Consider the following 18,967-nt stretch of genomic DNA (forward strand, 5'->3'; position numbering starts at 1 on the left):
TGTAACACATGAACATAAAAGAAAACCCCTCGGTGTGTCACACACACACACACCCAACAGGAAACAGCACTGGATTAAACAAATGAGCTGAGAGAAAAAAAAATGCATGAGAGGAAGGTGTGAGAGAGGGAGGGAGGATCGATGGCAGGCTGAGAAACAGAAACAGGAAGGTGTGTGTGTGTGTGTGTGTGTGTGTAGAGAGAGAAAGATAGATAGATAGAGAGAGAGAGAGAGAGAGGGAGGGAGGGAGGGAGAGAGAGAGGGAGGGAGCAGCTGAACGACACGAGTCAGAGAGACAAAGCGAGTGTTTCCTCAGCAGCTCACTTCTGCTGAGAGTTGATCGGTTTTGTAGCTCGTAGATGTCGATGTGTGCGAGCGTGTGTGTGTGTGAGAGAGAGAGAGAGTGTGTGTGTGACATGACTGAGGAGGGATTTTAGTAACAACATGGATTTCCATCACCGGGCGGCTCTGGATATCTCCACCAGGAACCCTCAGGATGACTTTGAGATCTTGCTGAGAGTCGGAGGAGGAACGTACGGAGAAGTCTACAAGGTCAGAGCGTCAGAACTGATCTCAGTGCTGCTCAGCGTCGCTAACACGGCTTAACTTCATGTGATTTGAGTTTGTGACTCACCTAAAATCATTACTTGTGTTCTGACATTTCTAGAATCTTTGAAATAGAAGATAAAAACATTTTTGTAAGGTGGTAAAGCAGTGAACTCATCAGTTTGAGGGGGATTTTGGCTGCGAGCATCTCAAGTGAAGCGTGTCGAACTTCTGCTGCTTCGTCTGCGTCCCTTCACGATAAACACGATACTGAATCGATCGCTCTCTCCGGGCTGGTTGATAAATGGCGTCGCGCTCACTGGGAATGTCTCGCTGCGTTAGGAAGGAAATAAAGGTGTGATTGATTTTAGTTTCACTGGTTGATTGCAGTCACAGCTTCAGTGCAGCCTTCAGCCCTGCTGGAGGAAGTGGTTTCACAAGAAGTGAAAGTATTCTCGTAAATAGCTGGTAGCTTCTTTTTTTTTTGAGAAGTTTACTCCACCTGAGAGAGAGAGGTCGATCCGGACTCTGCAGTGTAATCTCATTACCTCAGAGTACTGAGGAGAGGAGCTCCATCTTCTTGTTGAAGAAGAAGAAACTGTTGAAAAGCCGAACAAAAGTTAAACACGAGATTTTAAGAGGTTCTGAAATGATTCAGCTTCAGTCCAGTGTGTGTTCAGTGTGATCTGACCTTTGACCCCGACCAGATCCTCTTCATGTGATTTCACTCTTTTATTCTGGTTAATGTTCAGTCCTGTTCATCACAGTTTGGGTCCTGACAGATTTTTATTTCAGACATGATGAAGATTTAAAGATGTTGAGTCTGATCGGGTTATAAACGTTTAAAATGAAGAAGACCTCGACGTCTGCACGTTGAATGATGACGGGTCAGTGAGGTCTGGAGTTAGTTTCTACTCAGACTCACAAATAGTTCTCTGTGTGAACGTGTCTGTCCACAGCTGGGTGAGACTGTAAAGATTAAAGGAGCAGTTCACCCCCCAAAAAAAGAGAGAATTCAGTCATCGTCTCCTCACCTCCACGCTGATGGAAAGTCAGGTGAAGTTTCGTCTTCCACAAAACTTTTCTGGAGCATAAAAAAACACGAAATGGATCCATACAGCTCGTCCTGCATGAACTGACTTGAAAATATGTTATTTACCCTTTTTAAGACGAGTCTTCACTGCAGCTGTTAGTCTGTAAGTGTGCTTAAAGCCGAACAAACTTGTCGCATGTGGAGCGTCTGAATAATGTGAAAGAAGTCACCGTCTGTTCTGAAGCTCCACAGACGTCCTCAGGACTACGAAACCTTTAAATCATTGACTAAACATTTACAGCAACACGATTACCCACAAAATTAACATCTATAACACGGATGAATGAATGATCACACAGGTACAGTTCGTCACCTCTATCATTCAGATCACTCTCGTTTAATATTCTGAGGTTTTTGAGGTTCTGCCTCTGAAACTTCTTGCCTTTCGCTGCCCGACACAACAGAAGAGAGCGGGTTTTTATTTGTGGCGCTCAGAACGACGACACAGCTCGACTTGTTCACGTGTGAACCTGGAACCTCACAGACAACAACTCTTCCTTCTGACAGAGAGACTTAGTGAGGAACATGTCAAAGATTTGGGACGTAAAACCAAACGTAACCGCGTCGATACCACCAGAGATGAATGAGATTCTTTAATAACTCTGTGTATCATCATAAATCCACTGGATCTGATGTGTCAGATTTAAACCGCACTCGTAGTTGGAGCACAAGATTTCTTCAACATGTGTTAAGACTCAGCGGCGTCTCAACAAAACTGCAGCGCGCAAAAAAAACCCAAATTATTTGACGAACGGGTCGCAGCACACAGAGAAAACACGAAGATGAATTCAGATTTAATGTCAAAGAAGGAACGCTGCGTCTGTTTTACATCTCTGACCCGGTCGAGAAGTCTCCACACAGAAGTGAAGTGAAGTGAAGTGACGGTGTGAGCAGCAGTTAGCGAGTCAGAGGACGGTGGAGGGAACATGTGGCCCCCGGTGTAGGTGGACAGCATTCTTAGGATTGCCCGGTACTTTCCACAGAACCAGTCACACCTGAAACAATGATGTGTGGAAAAGTGAAGTAAGTTGTGAAAATTCTTCAGTCGACTGTTTCCCTCTTTTTTCTGTTTTACTGGCTGAGCTGAGCCGACTCCTCTGGCGCTTCCCATTTCATAAAGTGAAAGTAAAGATCTTTAGCAGGTCGTCTTGAGAAAGATGGCGGGCCGGCTCGGTGCCAATACAAGCTGTGAGAGACTGTGACAGACTGTGGGCGGACAAAGCGCTCGACACACCTTCATCTTCCTCGACCTTCACATTTAAGTGATTTTACTGAGCAGAAACACTTTGAGCGCGCTCGAGGAGCGTCTGACACGAACACGCCGTGAGGTGAATCCTCGAGTGATGAACTGTTACAAACGTGCTCGGCTATCTGATCGTCTCTGTGGTTTGATGTCAGCTGTTACTCAAAACCATCGTCCTCGACAGCATTGATTAAGAAAAGAATTAGATTAAAGGTCCAGTCTGTAGGATTTCAGAGGATCTATTGGAAGCAAATGAATATAACACTCATAATCACATGTTCAGTAGTGCATAATGTTAGAAGGAGCCACGAGTCTGACATGCTTCTAGCCCAGAACAGACAAACCACAGAGGGACGTTAGTCACCGTGATGGACGGGTGTTCAGTTGGTGGCAGTTTGCAGCCTCACCACTACATGCACACGTCAACAAGTACAGCTTCAGTTTATAGTCGTCAGCTGATGATACGATGCTAACATGCTAACACGTCTCAGGACCTGCTGCAGGCTGCGTTCAATAGATAAACACTTCTGTTCAGGTGTTATTAAACATGGTTTCTTCTCTAGAAGGTTCTGAGCTTCAGTGCTGAAAATCTCCAGACTGGACTGAATATTTAATGACTGAGTTTAAAAGAAAAAAAAAACCTTTTGACGCTATAAATGTGTTACGATGCACGAAATGGATTGAAAAACAGAACGTAACGTAACGTGTTTTTCTGCAGAGCTGCTGCACAAATGTGGATTTTGACAACCTTTTTGTAACATCAGGCTTCACAGAGTGGAGCCGTTCTGTCGTGTAGTCGAGCTGATCTCTGATCTGCTCCAACCGTCCTGAAAACAGTGAAGTGTAACTGATGCAAACGAGTTCGCTGTGGAGCGAGCACACTTCCTCTAAACAGGTCAGTCGACCCTGCGGTTCTGTTTAACACGGAGGGAGATTTGCATAGATGTCCTTCCTTCACAAATGGACACACACACACACACACACACACATACACCCACACACAGATGTAATCACACACACACACACACACACACACACACACACATACGTGTTGCTGCACTCACTGTAAAACGGAGGTCAGCCTGCAAATGCAGCACTTTTGCACAATCTTCAGTAGTGAGAAAGTAGGTCTTATATTTGTGTGTGTGTGTGTGCGTGTGTTTCTGTGTGTGCGTGTGTGTGTGTGCATGTGTGTGTGTGTGATGATGATCGTGATATAGAAACCAACATGTCAGCTTCCGATGTTGCAGCAGCAGGAGGCCTTGTTTTTTTTTTTTCTCCTGGCGGTCGGATGGATGGAGGGGCAGAGGAATCAAAATAAAGCCACAATATTTAAACACCTCCGTTAGAAGGAGATAAGAGTAAAAGAAGAGTGAACACAGACATCAAGACGGTCACACAGAAGGATGTGGCGGCGGCTCTGGATGAGTCAGATTTGTGCAGTACGACCGGCTGCGTACTCGTCGTCCTCTGATGTGGAAACAGGTTCTTCATGTCGACCTTCACTTGATAAGGACGAGAAAACAAGCCTCAGTTGTTCCAGTATATGAGTGTATGAGATCAGTACACACAGATCTGTCGACAGAGCGGATCCTGGAAGAGCATTTGTAATAAAAGCCACATCACAGGCTCATTACATCCGCTCAGATTTATCCAGAACATCTTACGTCAAACAGACTGTGGTGTCACGACAGACAACGTGTGTGTAACTCTCATTCAAAAGTTTCATTAAAAGAGGAATTAAGTGATTGTATAAGAAAGAAAAATAGAAAGTAGAATAAACTGGACCAACAGTATCAAGTAGTTTATGGTTGCATTTTTATTTGACACTGAAAAACAGAAGTCATCACCGGCGACATGGTGGCATGTCCCCCGACAACATTTCTGCCTTTCTCCTTCCTTCCTTTAACCGTCATCGTGCTGAAAATAGCAGCTGGTTTCACCTGTCGGACAACAACACGCAGCCAGGAGCAGGTGAGCAGGTGAGCAGGTGAGCAGTAACCAGCGGTGTCAAAGACGAGCGAATAACAACATGAGTACACTCACAAAGAGAAAGACTTCCCTGTGTCTCGACACGAGGAACGTTTGCTTCATTGTTGTCGTTTTACAAAATCAGCACAAATGCACAGAAACGAATCCTCTCAGCGTCAAAATCATCAAGAACTCTTTAGACTAAAGTTTACACGTATGAATGGGGCCTCGTAGTTTATATAGGTGGTGGTTTGGAGATAACATCACGTCAAGTGTCGACACATCATTGATAAGGTGTTGCATAGATTTGTAATCTGCTCGCTGCTGCTGGGTGATACGAGCGTGTTCCCCCGGTCCGATGTTTACAGAAGCTCATGTGTTCTCTAGTCTTACTGTACGTTCCCAAGATCTTATTTTACTTAGATCCCGCTGTTCCCTACAGCCGTGCTACCTGCTCTGTGTGTCTGTAGCACGAGCATAGCAACATGTTTGGATGACAATGCTAACGTGCTAATGTTTCGTGGGTGTCTTCATTTCGTGTGTTAGAAAGCAAATGTTTTCTGACCGACAGTAAACACAAAGTCCAGGTGAGGCTGATGAGATGGATGTTATATTTGCAGGTATTTCATCGCGAATCAAAATATTAGACACATTAAAATGTTGACCTGATGATAGATCTTCTCCAAAGACACACACACGCAGAGTTTCTCACCAGAAGCTGTTTGTGTTTCTCTGAATGCATAAAAAGTTGAGCTGTGTCAGCTGATAAAGAGGCCGTCATTACTTTTAGGGAAGCACTCCGACCTGAACGACCTCCTACCTGTTCTTCAACAGCACTTGAGTGGTTTCATAAACTGTAGCAGTCACAAGAGACACACGTGGCTTCTTCGTCTATTAAAAAAACTGACTTCTGAGAACGTTCTGGCAGCTAAATGTGCTCACTTTTATGTTACACATTCATTATTGTCGCATACGTCTTATAAAGCCAGTTTCACCTTTTGCGTCTCGAAGTCATTTTAGGGATTTTTTTGCGTGTTTTATCTCCTCACCTTTTCTTCTACGATGAATCGGAGAGGGCAAAAGTTCACGACCTACAAAAGCGAGTGTGTTTTTTTTACCGCACGGTAACATTTTTGATATAAAAACATCGACTCTGCGTCAGATGTGTGAAGCAGAGGATGAGCCTGACTCGTCCTGATGGACCACACCCAGATGTGGCTGCTCCTCTACGTCAGTCGATGAAAGCACAAACATGCAGCACACACACGAGCTGCAGCGCTGGTTTCCATGAGAAGGTCACTTCCTCTGAGCGCTCAGTCACACTCGATGACGGTCGGAGGGCTCCTGCATGTTTAACAAAGTCTCGTGCATTATTTTTTTCTTTTCATACTGATGTTTCCCTCACAGCCAAACACACAGTTTAACGGCCTCCACCTGTGCTGATGTGTGTAACATCAGGGACTCAGAACTGACTCAGACTTGAACGAGCTGACTGCAGCGTTGCATCCACCTTTGACAGGATCTCCCTTCCTTTACAGTCAAAGCCCGACTCTCCTTATCAGATGTGGCTTGTGCTACTGAAGTGCAGTTCGGGGGTTTTGCTGTTCGATATAGTGCAGCTCCTAGTTTCAGACCTGTGGCCTCTCAGAAGCTGCGGGCTGCACCTGGTGTGTGTGCAACCTCAGGCGCAAAAATGAAGAAGTGAGCAGCGGACTGCACACAGGAGCGCCGACTTAACTGTGTCAGGTTTCTGCTGAAACGGTGTGGTTTTGTGTGTGTGTGTGTGTGTGTGTGTGTGTGCATGTAGGCACACTTGTGTTTTACGATGAAATGCACTTGAATTTTTTGGGTTCTTGATTTATTATTAACACCAAAAAGAGGAAGAGAGATCATTTACGGTGCCGAGAGCATCAAACATGTCGCAGTCACCAGCCCGTAACGTGTGTGTGTGTGTGTGTGTGTGTGTGTGTGTGTGTGTGTGTGTGTGTGTGTGTGTGTGTGTGTGTGTTTCAGAAGTTGTGCTTATTTGCTGCATGACTCTCATGTGTGTGAGTTCTCTTCAGAGCTCCCTGGTGTGTTTCGCCTCGCTATCATCTATGACTGCATGAATAAGTGGACGTTCTTTAGCGAAACACAGACACACATGTGTTGACAGTGAGACTCGGTGCTCGTCTGACTAAAAACCAAGTCAGGAATCTCAGAGCTAAAACCTCAAATGTCCACAGAAAATCGATTGCAAACTCCACCTGGTGGTCCGGAGAGGTTTCTCCTCACATGCAGGCGCAGAGTGTACGATCCAGTTCACTGCTGACTGTCTCTGCGGTGTGTTTGAAGGGATATTCCGGTGTAAGTTTAATCCATGTTCTAACACACCGTGAAACTGTGTTAGACTCCCTCTCGAGAGATCAAGTTAGCAGACCGCTAATTTACGGAGTTTTATCAACCTCAGAAACGACTGCACGACAACAATACACTGCAGTAAATGGATCCAAATATAAACCGCCACCAAAAAGCCACAAATAATGCTCAGAACAGCACCAAACTTCAGCAACAGTACAAATAGGGTCTCAGCACATAGTCCGGGGCATCTAACCTCCGCTAGCTTAGCTGGATTTCTATTGTGAAGCTAAAAACAGATTTCAACTCTCCTCCATCAGCTTCCGGGTCGGGGAAGTCCCGACCCGACGATTACCGAGTGCGGTTAGAAATGCTCGATTCCGTTCTTTTCCCTGTCCGCTCTCGATAATAACTGTTATAAACTGGCAGGTAAGACACATATGAACTTTGATTGCTTTTCCATGGAGTCATAATCATACATTTTCATCCATGAGCCGCGGAACTCTACTGCACTCGGTAATCGACTCGTCGGGACTTCCCGTCAACAGGAAGCTGCTGCAGAAGAGTGGTAAATTTAGTCAGCTTTTCAGTAGAAATCCAGCTAAGCTAGCGGAGGTTAGATGCCCCGGACTATGTGCTGAGACCCTATTTGTACTGTTGCTGAAGTTTGGTGCTGTTCTGAGCATTATTTGTGGCTTTTTGGTGGCGGTTTATATTTGGATCCATTAACTGCAGTGTATTGTTGTCGTGCGGTCATTTCTGAGGTTGATAAAACTCCGTAAATTAGCGGCCTGCTAACTTGATCTCTCGAGAGGGAGTCTAACACAGTTTCACGGTGTGTTAGACCATGGATTAAACTTACACCGGAATATCCCTTTAAATGCAGCTTTCTGCCTGAGCCACAGGACACGCGAGGCAACACAACAGTCGGCCTTCATCGCCGCTCGTTCTTCAGTCAGAGTGCTGATACTTATTAAGTAACGGCCGCCTGATGATAAATCATGTGACCTTTCAGTTTTCTGTTGATAACGCTGTGCTCACAGTTTGGTCAGATAAAGATCATGTTTTGGCTTAAAATACATGTTTTGCCACCTTTAACACGTCCTGTTGGAAACATCCAGCGGTTAACACCTGAGATGTGCAGCAGCTGTGTTGAGCAGCAGTCTCTCTGATGACCACCGTCCTCGTTACCGCCTGACATGAAAGTCAGCACGTATGTGAACATGATATGACACCTATTATAGAAATTCTGGTGATAAATATGACATCAACAGCTTTGACCTTAACTGTGGTTTACAGAAACTTAAAATGTCAGCGCTTTATTTAGTTTAGTCATCACGTGCTGGAACAAACCTCCAGAGGATTTAAAGCCTTCTCCGAATTCGACTACCTTTAAATCCAAGAATAATATTCTCTTCGGCTATTTATAAAACCTTCAGCACTTCTCGTTATCATCCTGTAACCTTCCTTTGCTCTTATCTCTTCTGTTTTAAAAGGTTCCTGTCCTTCCTGTTTGAGTTTCAGTGTTTCATATTATGTTTTCTAAAAAAAGAACGAGCTGCTCTTGTCCTTCGTGTGTGAAATAACTCGTCCTGCCTATATGAGCACGTAGAATGTAAACAGGAGGAAACTTTCTCTGCTTTATCTTGTAAGATAGCAAAAAAAAAAAAAAGCTGGTCAGCACTGCGGCCAAAAGTCAGCTGTGTTTTGTTTGTGTGCAAAGATTGGCGACGTGACGACTTTGACATATGGTTAGATAACGTTCCAGAGTGCTTCTTCATCCCTCGAGCTTTCCACGGTGTAATTATAGTACACAAGAACAGAAAGTGGATGTTTGAGACACATAAAAAGGAGAATAAAAAACATTATCAGGATATCTTCTCCGCAAAGTCGCCCTGGACCTCCGTGAAGAGAGTTTTAACCACGATCTTAACACTTCACCCAGTTCTGCCTGTACAGGTGTGAGTCAGCCGTCTTCCTGTCGAAGCATCTCAACTATTGACACATATTTCTGTTTAATGTGTCACATTAAAATCAACATAACAGAAATCAAAAGCTAACAAACAGATGATGAAAACAGGAACAAGTGAGACACGTTATCACGTCTGTTTAGTTAAATATCTGATGAATGAAAACGTTGACGTGAAGCTTTCGTATGTCACTCACAGCCGTGTCGTCATAACAACCTGATTATTACTATTAATGCGTCTTTATAATCCATAAAATACTCTTAGAAGCAAAACATGTCACGTCTCTTCTTCGTCTCTACGGACAACAAGGACTTTTTCTGTGCTGTTGACCAGGAGGAGCCTCAGTTTGGGTCTGACGAGGGCTCGTTTTGGAGATTATAGATAAAAGTTGCTGCTCACAGAGTTTCCTGTGTGAAATATTATCTTATATTAACTTTTTTTTACTTAAATTTTCCTCTGAGCTTTAATATCAGCAGGTCAAATCTCAGTCATTTTGCTGTGAAAGGAAGTAAGTTGGGCTTCACGTTGTTATTTCCTTCACTTCACTCTCTTCTGTGGGGGTGCATCGTTGGCATCACACCTGCTGGATTCATCCGTACCTGTGTGTGTGTGTGTGTGTGTGTGTGTGTGTGTGTGTGTGTGTGTGTGTGTGTGTGTGTGTGTGATCACAGAGGTCAGCGAGAGGAAACACCCTCCTCGTTGGTGATCACAGCGCAGACGCAAAGACGGAAACGCTGTTGTGGAAGAGTCTGTGTATGTCTGTGTATGTCTGTGTATGTCTGTGCGTGTGTGTGTGTGTGTGTGTGTGTGTGTGGTTGTTTACTTCTCAGGTGTGTTTCCTCTCAGTGACCTCTCTGATGTCACACACACATACACACACACACACACACTCTTTAGACTGAGTGGAGTTTTCCACTGTCATTGTTGCTTTCATTATTCTGCTTCTGTACTTCACATGTGACTACACACACACACACACACACACACACACACACACACACACGAGATGACTGACTGTTACCAGAAGATACGTTCATGCCGTCTAAAAGTCCTTTATGCCTCAATTTTAACGGGAAATGTCGCGTGTACAGTACAGGTGAATGTGATCTGCTCTCTAACGATAAACGTGACTAAACGTTCTCAGAAACACTTTTTACAGATGACGTCAGACAGAAAAACATTTTCCTAGAGCGCTGAGGGATATTTTGAGGCTCATTTCTCGTCATTAGGGGTATTTTTAGTGTTCATAGGGACAAAATATCATGATGTGTTTTAGACGCAATGAATCGATTATCACAGAATCACTCAGTTACGACGCCATCGTTATCGCGGGCAACGTATCAGGATTAGTATACGCCACAGAAGTAGAAACAATTTGACATAAAAATGCTTTTTCATTTGACTGAATTTGAAGTGTGGGGGTGGGCAGTTGCCCCCGCTCGTGGCCCAATTGTTGAAAAACATGCGCTAAAGTGCCCTCCTGGGAGCCAAAACGCGTGCTAAAGTGCCCTCCTGGGATCCAAAACGCGTGCTAAAGTGCCCTCCTGGGAGCCAAAACGCATACTAAAGTGCCCTCCTGGGAGCCAAAACGCGTGCTAAAGTGCCCTCTTGGGATCCATAAAGTACGCTAAAGTGCCTCCTGGGAGCCAAAACGCGTGCTAAAGTGCCCTCTTGGGATCCATAAAGTACGCTAAAGTGCACTCCTGGGATCCAAAACGCATACTAAAGTGCCCTTCTGGGAGCCAAAACACATGCTAAAGTGCCCTCCTGGGATCCAAAATGTATGCTAAAGTGCCCTCTTGGGAGCCAAAACGCTCGCTAAATTGCCATCTTGGTTGGCAAAACACACTAAACTGCCCCCTTGGCTGGTTAAAACATGATAAACGGCCCTCTTGAGTGGCAAAAATGTGCTCTAAAGTGCCTTCTTGGAAGCCAAAACGTGTGCTAAAGTGCCCTTGTTTTCACCCCTGCCCTTCAAAAAGTCTTCGCACGCCACTGCTGATAAAAGCCCTCTGCACAATGACGTCAGTGTATCACGGCATTGTTTCTGAAGAGGAGTAATTAATTTGTCAGAGCTGTTGCATTATATTTGGACAGCGGATGAAATCTCAGAGATAGACGTCTGGAGGCCTCGGTACATCAAACTTAACGCGGCTAGAGGAAAGTGAGAGGTGTATTTGTGATTTTGGCAAATTGACACTTTAAGATCAGGTAGTTTTTGGTTTTGGTCACGGTTAACTAAAAGGAAGCTTCTGCTGTAAATAAAAATGTCATCCATAAATAAACACGCGAGACGGTTGTTTGTGACCGTCCTCCTCTGCGACCACAACCCCTCGACTTTCCACTGTGCCATTTCAACGTCGAACTCAAAGGCAGACTGTCAGAAGATCACAGCGGCTAACGTTAATCTGCGAAGTGTCACCTTTCATTATGGTGTTTATCATTTTGTTGGTGGGTTCAATTTTCCGACCGAGCGAAACTAGTGCTGTGACAGCGGAGGAGGCCGACGTCTGCCTTCTCCTCGTGTCTCTGAAAAACTTGTTTGTCATCTGATCACAGTTGCATCCCGTTCTTAAAATGCAAATGATGCTCTTCTCAATTTACGAGATGTGTGATGACGAACTTGTTTTGTTAGAGCAGTTCCTTGGCGACAGGGTCTCTCCCTCGTGTTAACTTCAATATGTTTCAGTTAGCAGTAGCTGTCTTCTGGTCCTGGTTCTGGTTCTGGTCCTGCCCTAGACCCTGTCCTGCTGGTTCAACTCCACCTGAAAGTATTCTCACTCCTTTCTTTGAGTGCTTTGGTCAAAACCCTCCATCGGACATGGTTGTGTCATGTGTGCTTTTTTGAAAATCCCTCTCTGAGAGGGCGGCGTTTCCGTTGTAACTGTACTACCTGTTCTCACTGGCCGAGTTCACTTATGACTGCGTTCTATTTCAGGAGTGGCAGATAGTGAATGGGTATTTCCTCTCGAGTGTAGTGGGTGGACTGGAAGCCTGAGATGTGTAAAGTCATTGTCTCCCCTCACTGTTGAGCCTCTGTACCCAACGTAGGGAGTTTATTCTCAATATGAGCCGGTTCACGTCGTTCTCTGACTGGATTCATCGTCGTTGTCGCTCAGTGCTGTGATGCTTCCTCCAATTTCTCCTTTGATTTCCTCTTGATAAAGTCTGACAGCTACCAGATAATGTGTCATGTGTCAGCTAAAATGGTCGGATTAATCAGCCTCACAAAAGGTTATCTCCTATCAAAATGACTCTATAGGTTAAACTGGTTGTGACTCCCAGGATGACATATTTCAGTGTTTCCCAAACAACATGTGGTCATCGTCAGCGTAACAGCGACTCTTCTGCTGCTGTAATCACTAAATGAGTCTTGATAAGTTGCTCTCAGTGTCGATCTATGTTGTTATTTTTCCGCTGAACATTTTGTGACGTGAATAAATAAATTAAACTCACGTTAAAAAAGAAAAAAACAACGTGTCAGCAAGGTTATGGACCAGGGTGGGAATTTCACGGCGGCCATTGCCCCACACGAGAAAAATAAATCACCTGTAAAATGTAGAAATATAAAAAGCACCAGTGCAGCGTAGTGGGCTCGCCTTGAAAGAACTTAAGTGAGTTCACATCGATGATCTCACGTGAAGCCTCTCAAACAGCAGCAGCATTTCAAAACAGAAGCACTTACAGCTCAGGTACGCAGGCAAGCTCAGCCGGGTTTGATATGATACGTAGCTGACTTACGTGGTAGGATTTAGTTCGGTAAAGTTGGAAATATATTCACAGATTTGAACTTCCCGGATCAACAACTCATAATCGAACAACTCTTTCCTACTGTAGGAGGGTAGATAACGAGCTACAGCCGTATTTTCATCAAAACGAGCGCTCCTCGGGCAGTGGTGGCTCTAGGGGGGGTCCAACAGCGGCCAGTCCGGACCCCCTGTGGCCCCCTGACAGTGAGTCTGCATCAATAACACAATGACAGATTTCTTGCGATGATTTACGTGTGGCGAAATAACGTGTCTCGGCAGTTTAATACCCAATTCTAAACGCAGTTTTAAGTCTCATGTATCCTTCTTTGAATGAAGGATTGGTCTTTTTTACCCGGGTTGTATGTGCCCCCTAACAAAAAAGCCGGCCCCAAACTGACCCTCCTATTAAAACTGGTCTAGAGCCGCCACTGTCTCCGGGCTGGACGTTAACTCTCTACGGTCAGCCGTCTGTGAGATGCAACACGGAAAAGAGAAACTACAAAAAATATTCAGTAACTTCACTATCATTCAGTGTAGTGTCACCAAAATCACTCACACACACATTAATGGTCTCCTGCTGGTTATTCTACAACTGTTTGTTTGGAAAAAATGTGCTTTGCCATAATTTTGGGGGGATTTCTATTGGGAGAAATATTCATTAACTTTACTAATATTCAGTGTAGTGTCACCATAATCACCTAACCCTACTTACTAACCCTACTTGTGCCCCTCAAATAATGAAATTCCAGCCCTGTGATGGACAATCAGCATCACAGGCTGTCGGTGTTACTGAGCCACAAACATCACATTTGTCTTTACAACTAAAACTTTAAAGCTGCTGTTAAAAATTGTTGTGGCTTCTCAGACGGGACAAACAGGACCGCCTCTTTATCTGGTTCTCTGTCCTGATTGGATGAAGTGGGCAGGGAAACCAGAATATGTGTTTTGTCTGCAGCTTTTTATGTTTTACATGAAGTGTGCGTCACTCAGATCTACACGGCTCAACATCTGGGTAAAAGAGTAGAGTACAAAACAGTGTGTCATAGTCGTCACTGACTGGATGAACTTTGTGTTTGTTTGTGCACGCCGGTAGTTTCCCGTCAGCGTGTTCAGAATGCTTTAAGAGAAAATTTACCTGGACCAGTTTAACAAACATTCAGGCATGAAGGAAGTTCTGGTTTCAAATTGTGTGAACAAGCAAAGAGAAGTGACACTTTCCTCACATGGTATCACACCTCTAAAGGTCACTGTGTGTGCGTGGATGTATTTCTGGATCTTTAATGTCACAGAGTCAGCTGGTTTTTTTTACACTCCACTGATCTGGACGGCAAACATGCAAATGACGCCCTGCTGGAGAAACACAGGGAGACGCAGCTATAACAAAACACGTTTACAGCCTGCAAATAATGAACTTGCATGTTTGTTTTTGTGCTTTCAGGCACGTAATAAGCAGAATGGAGAGCTGGCAGCCATCAAGGTCATCAAGATGGAACCAGGTGGGAGTTGTAATGTTTATTTTACAACATTTACTGCAATGTAAGATACTAAAATGTGCTATTACACGTCTGGCCTCTGACTACAGATTTACCTGAACCTCAATCTGCCCCCTAGACAAAGGTAATAAACATTACTGCACAGTCCCAGCTTCCCCAAATGTCTTTTAATGCAACACAATTACTCGCTCCTGAACTCATTATGATTCCATTATGGGAGCTTTTAACAAAACACTGCACTGCATTCAGTGCTTGAGGGCAGAGCTGGGTTCATGCATACTGAGGAAGAAAGAGAGACTCATTATTTCCCCCAGTGACATAAATCAAACAATTCAGAGCTACAAACCATCAGACTCCAGCAATAAACCAAGAAAAGAGGCTGCAACTGCATTCAATTATCCCTCCAACGCTTTGATTACACTGATCATGTTCGTGTAAGCAGCCTCTGTAATTAGTGAGAGACCCCACTGACTCCTTCGGTGTTTCAGCTTATTATTAAATCTGCACTGAATGGAAGTGAAATGTTTCTGTTGCAGCAGACCGACTCTGTTCTTCTGCTGTAAACTGAGGCGTCAGTGGTGGAAACTTCTGCTCAAGCCTTTATTTTAACCTTACAAACCACACTGACCCGTCTGCAGACGCGTCAGTGCCAAACTGTGGAGACAAACAACACATCACAAGCACGACTGAAGGAGCTCAGACGTGTCAGCGTCAGGAGTTTTACAACAACAACCTTTGAGTTACTTGAGGAGGAATACATCAATAGTTTGTGTTCCTGTGCATTCACACTGTCCACTCTCATGAAGGGCTGAGAAATATATCAGTATTATATCGTAATATCATGATAATTAATTCTCTTTTTCTGGTTTCAAATGCTTTTGAGGGGATTTAGAAATATCAAGATATAAATTGTGAATTGCAATGTGGCATAAAAACATTGTGATGTTATTTTAAAGACATGCTGACAGATGTTTACAGTGGAGGACATCCCACTGTAGGAAGTAATGGATCAGTTTGATGAACACCTACACCTAATGTGATATTACCAACACGTGTGTTTTGTGTCCCTTTGTCTCCACAGAGGACGATTTTTCCATCATCCAGCAGGAAATCGTCATCGTGAAGAGCTGCAAACATCCCAACATCGTGGCGTATTATGGCAGCTACATACGGTGAGCTGTCTGCTTCTGTGTTTCCTCTCCCTCTGTTATTAATCGCAGATACGGTCGTTAACTTACAGGCTTCCTCCTCCATCTGCAGGGCTAATAAACTGTGGATCTGTATGGAGTTCTGTGGAGGAGGATCCCTGCAGGACATCTACCACGGTGAGTCAGTGTTCGTATGGCCGATATTTGAAGAACCGACCGTGAGGGAACTTAATTTAAACTCGATAAAGGATTGAAGTGGCATTACATCATATTTTTATGACCTGACTGACCTTCTAAAACCGACAATAATGTGTCTACAGGGAGTTATAATCTTTGCTACGCTGAGATTTGGTGCTTTTACGAATCAAGACCAAAAAAGTTGACCGATATTTTGAGAGTATTTCCATGTTCTGCTACTTTATACTTCTACTCCACTTCACATCTGATGACTTAAGTTACTTTGCAGATTGCAGATTACATCCTGCGTCAGAGCCAAACAGTTTAAATTAAATCTATTTAATCAGCAACCTGATAAAACAATCACTGATTCTGATGATCAGTATCTACGCACATGTAAATATACGAGTAACTTACTTTTACTTTTTAGATTTTAGATGTTTTAAAAAGATATTTTTTACTTTTACTCAAGCATGACTTTTGAACGCTCTTTTTCAACACAGATTTATACAATTAGTATTACTGGTAGTAACGTGTTAGCACTTTGGATGTTTGGATCTGAGTCCTGCAGAGACAAGAGATCAATGTCATCAATGTTTTTGCTGTAAATCCTTTACGTTAATAAACAGATCTGATATTTCAGTCACCAGTGTCAGTGTAGAGACTGAGGGACAGTGTGACTGCAGTGCAAACAGTTTGTTTAAGGGAGCCGCAGACACGGTCGGGTCTGTTTTCAAATGATGATAGCGGTTTAAATCGTTTAGTTAATATTGACCTCAAGTTATTTATGGACCTCAAGTTATTTATGGCCCTCAAGTTAGTGTGCCTCTCCATTAAAGTTAGTCAGTCAAATGTTTTCATATTCAAATTAAGAAAAGTCGGACTGAGGTTGTAAAAACCTGCAATCATCCTTTAAACTGTCTCTGTGTAAGTCAGACTGGATCAGCACCAGTTGTAAGATGTTTGTTCCTCGGCACTGAATGTCAGGAAACGTGATGTTTGAAGCTCGTTACTGTCGTTCTCTTTATTACACGTTTAGTTTTCTAAATGCTGCGTCTCCATTAAAGTGTTGTAACACTGAAGTGTGCTCCACAGTGACTGGACCTCTGTCTGAGCCGCAGATCGCCTACACCTGCAGGGAGATGCTCCAGGTACGATCACCTACTGACGACTTTGACACATTTGTAACTGAAGTTTCATTATTGATCATCTGAAAACACGCTGCTGCCGACGTTATGATGATCAGAGGACAAACACCCACTTCAGCAGCTATTTTGTTCCCCGTGTTAGTCGATGCAAAGAAAAACCCAGCAGTCAGTTTTATAATTATTGCTGTGTGTGTGTGTGTGTGTGTGTGTGTGTGTGTGTGAACAGGGTCTGGACTACCTGCATGCACAGAAGAAAATCCATAGAGATATAAAGGTGAGCACGAGCAGACACTTAAGAGGAAACACAACAGGGATTCATAATGAACTTCAAATGAGACTTTGAGAGTGTGTTTGATTTCCATCCTGCGTGGGTTCAGTTAAAGATCACCGAGTGGGTTAAAGGATCATGAGACGTCTCCGTGGTCGTGTCTGTGTTGATGTTTGTCTCGCCCTCTTTTTTTGCCTCCAGGGTGCCAACATCCTCCTCAACGACCAGGGCGAGGTCAAGCTGGGTAGGTGGATGTTTGCTGTGCGCTGCACCGTGTGGTTAACATGAGTCACTCGCTGCAAGAGTAACAACTCCATTAACACGTCTCTGATGTCTGCTTGTTTTGTACGTTAACTGAATGTGTCTGCATCCAGTTCTTACTAATCAGCTGCAGAGTATTCTTTCATTCAAAAGCAAAAGTCTGCTCAGGGGAATGCACAATATAAAACTGAATAACCCTGAAGGGACACTGTGATTTATTCATACACAAAGTGGGTTTCTGCTCTGGAGACGTGCCTGTTGGTTTGCAGCAGGAGCTCTGAAGGCAAACGTCGAAAAAACTATTTTAATTTGTATTCAAGGATGTAAAAACTGTGTGACATCAAGAAGGTTCAGTTCAGTTCAGACATCATTCATATTTTTTGTTTCGTCTGTCGTGCAGCTGATTTCGGGATCTCAGCTCAGATCACGGCCACGCTGGCCCGGCGGATGTCCTTCATCGGGACGCCATATTGGTGAGATTAAAACACAGATGTTTACATTTATTATAAACTTTGCCGCTTGACCTTTATACTGCTTTTATTTAATGTTAACCTGTTTATATTTCTCTGTGTGTCTCTGATTCCTTTTTTCCTTTTTCTTGATGGCGTGTGATTATTTTTTCTAAACACATTTTGTGGTTGTTGTCGGAGCCTGAGAACAAGATTTGTCCATCGTTACTGTTGGTCATACGACAAGTAAAGACGTTTACTGTAGTTACATGTGAGCAGCATTCAAGAAGTATTTGGTTTGATTTAGATAAGATTTCATAATAAGATTCCTTTTCTTTATGTTTCTGTTTTTATCTGACGAGACTCGATAATCTCTGAAGTTTGATGCTTCAACTCATCCGATGAGAGTATTTCTCTCTGACTGGTTCTCCATGCTGCAGTATCTGTGACGTTAAGATGCCCTGTTGTTCCCCTCCTGTCCTCAGGATGGCACCAGAGGTTGCAGCCGTGGAGATTAAAGGCGGCTACAATGAACTTTGTGACATCTGGTCTGTGGGCATCACGGCCATAGAGCTGGCAGAGCTGCAGCCACCGCTGTTCGATGTCCACCCGCTGCGGTAAATACACAGTGAAGCACACATATCTGAGTGTGAACCCCTCTGCACACACACACACACACACACACACACACACGAGCAGAGATGTATATATGGAGCAGAAACACTGTGAAGTCATCTGATTTTTGTCTCGACACACAAACTCCCACCGAAACAGCAACAGGTCTTGTTTCCACCACCCACGTCTCCAGCAAACTGTCTGTATGTTCATGCATGTAATCACTGGTTTCCTACATGCACACACACACACACACACACACACACACACACACACACACACACACGACCCTCCTTATTCTGCTGAACACAGCACAACACACACCGCGGTTATAGTTCAGCCTACGAAGTGAATCTGGTGTGCGACAGAGATTCTCACTGATCTGCTGCGTTGTTTCCTGCAGGGTTTTGTTTCTCATGTCCAAGAGCGGCTACCAGCCCCCCAAACTGAAGGACAAGTCCAAATGGTAAATAAAAAACCTCACTACAACACTATTGTA

General features: G+C 44.0%; 1 protein-coding gene across 1 annotated transcript in view; it reads left to right on the plus strand.

The window, feature by feature from the left end:
• Positions 1-286: 286 nt before the first annotated feature.
• Positions 287-18,967, plus strand: part of LOC115576080 (mitogen-activated protein kinase kinase kinase kinase 5) — a 28,874-nt gene continuing 10,193 nt past the window's right edge. Inside the window, 10 exon segments of the mRNA XM_075488166.1 lie at positions 287-552; positions 14,348-14,405; positions 15,484-15,574; positions 15,663-15,727; positions 16,823-16,878; positions 17,102-17,149; positions 17,345-17,387; positions 17,805-17,877; positions 18,339-18,470; positions 18,872-18,934. Of these exon segments, the coding sequence (XP_075344281.1) occupies positions 445-552; positions 14,348-14,405; positions 15,484-15,574; positions 15,663-15,727; positions 16,823-16,878; positions 17,102-17,149; positions 17,345-17,387; positions 17,805-17,877; positions 18,339-18,470; positions 18,872-18,934 (737 nt within the window). The 5' untranslated portion in view covers positions 287-444.

This window comes from Sparus aurata, chromosome 2 (assembly GCF_900880675.1).
Source record: "Sparus aurata chromosome 2, fSpaAur1.1, whole genome shotgun sequence".
NCBI lineage: Eukaryota > Metazoa > Chordata > Actinopteri > Spariformes > Sparidae > Sparus > Sparus aurata.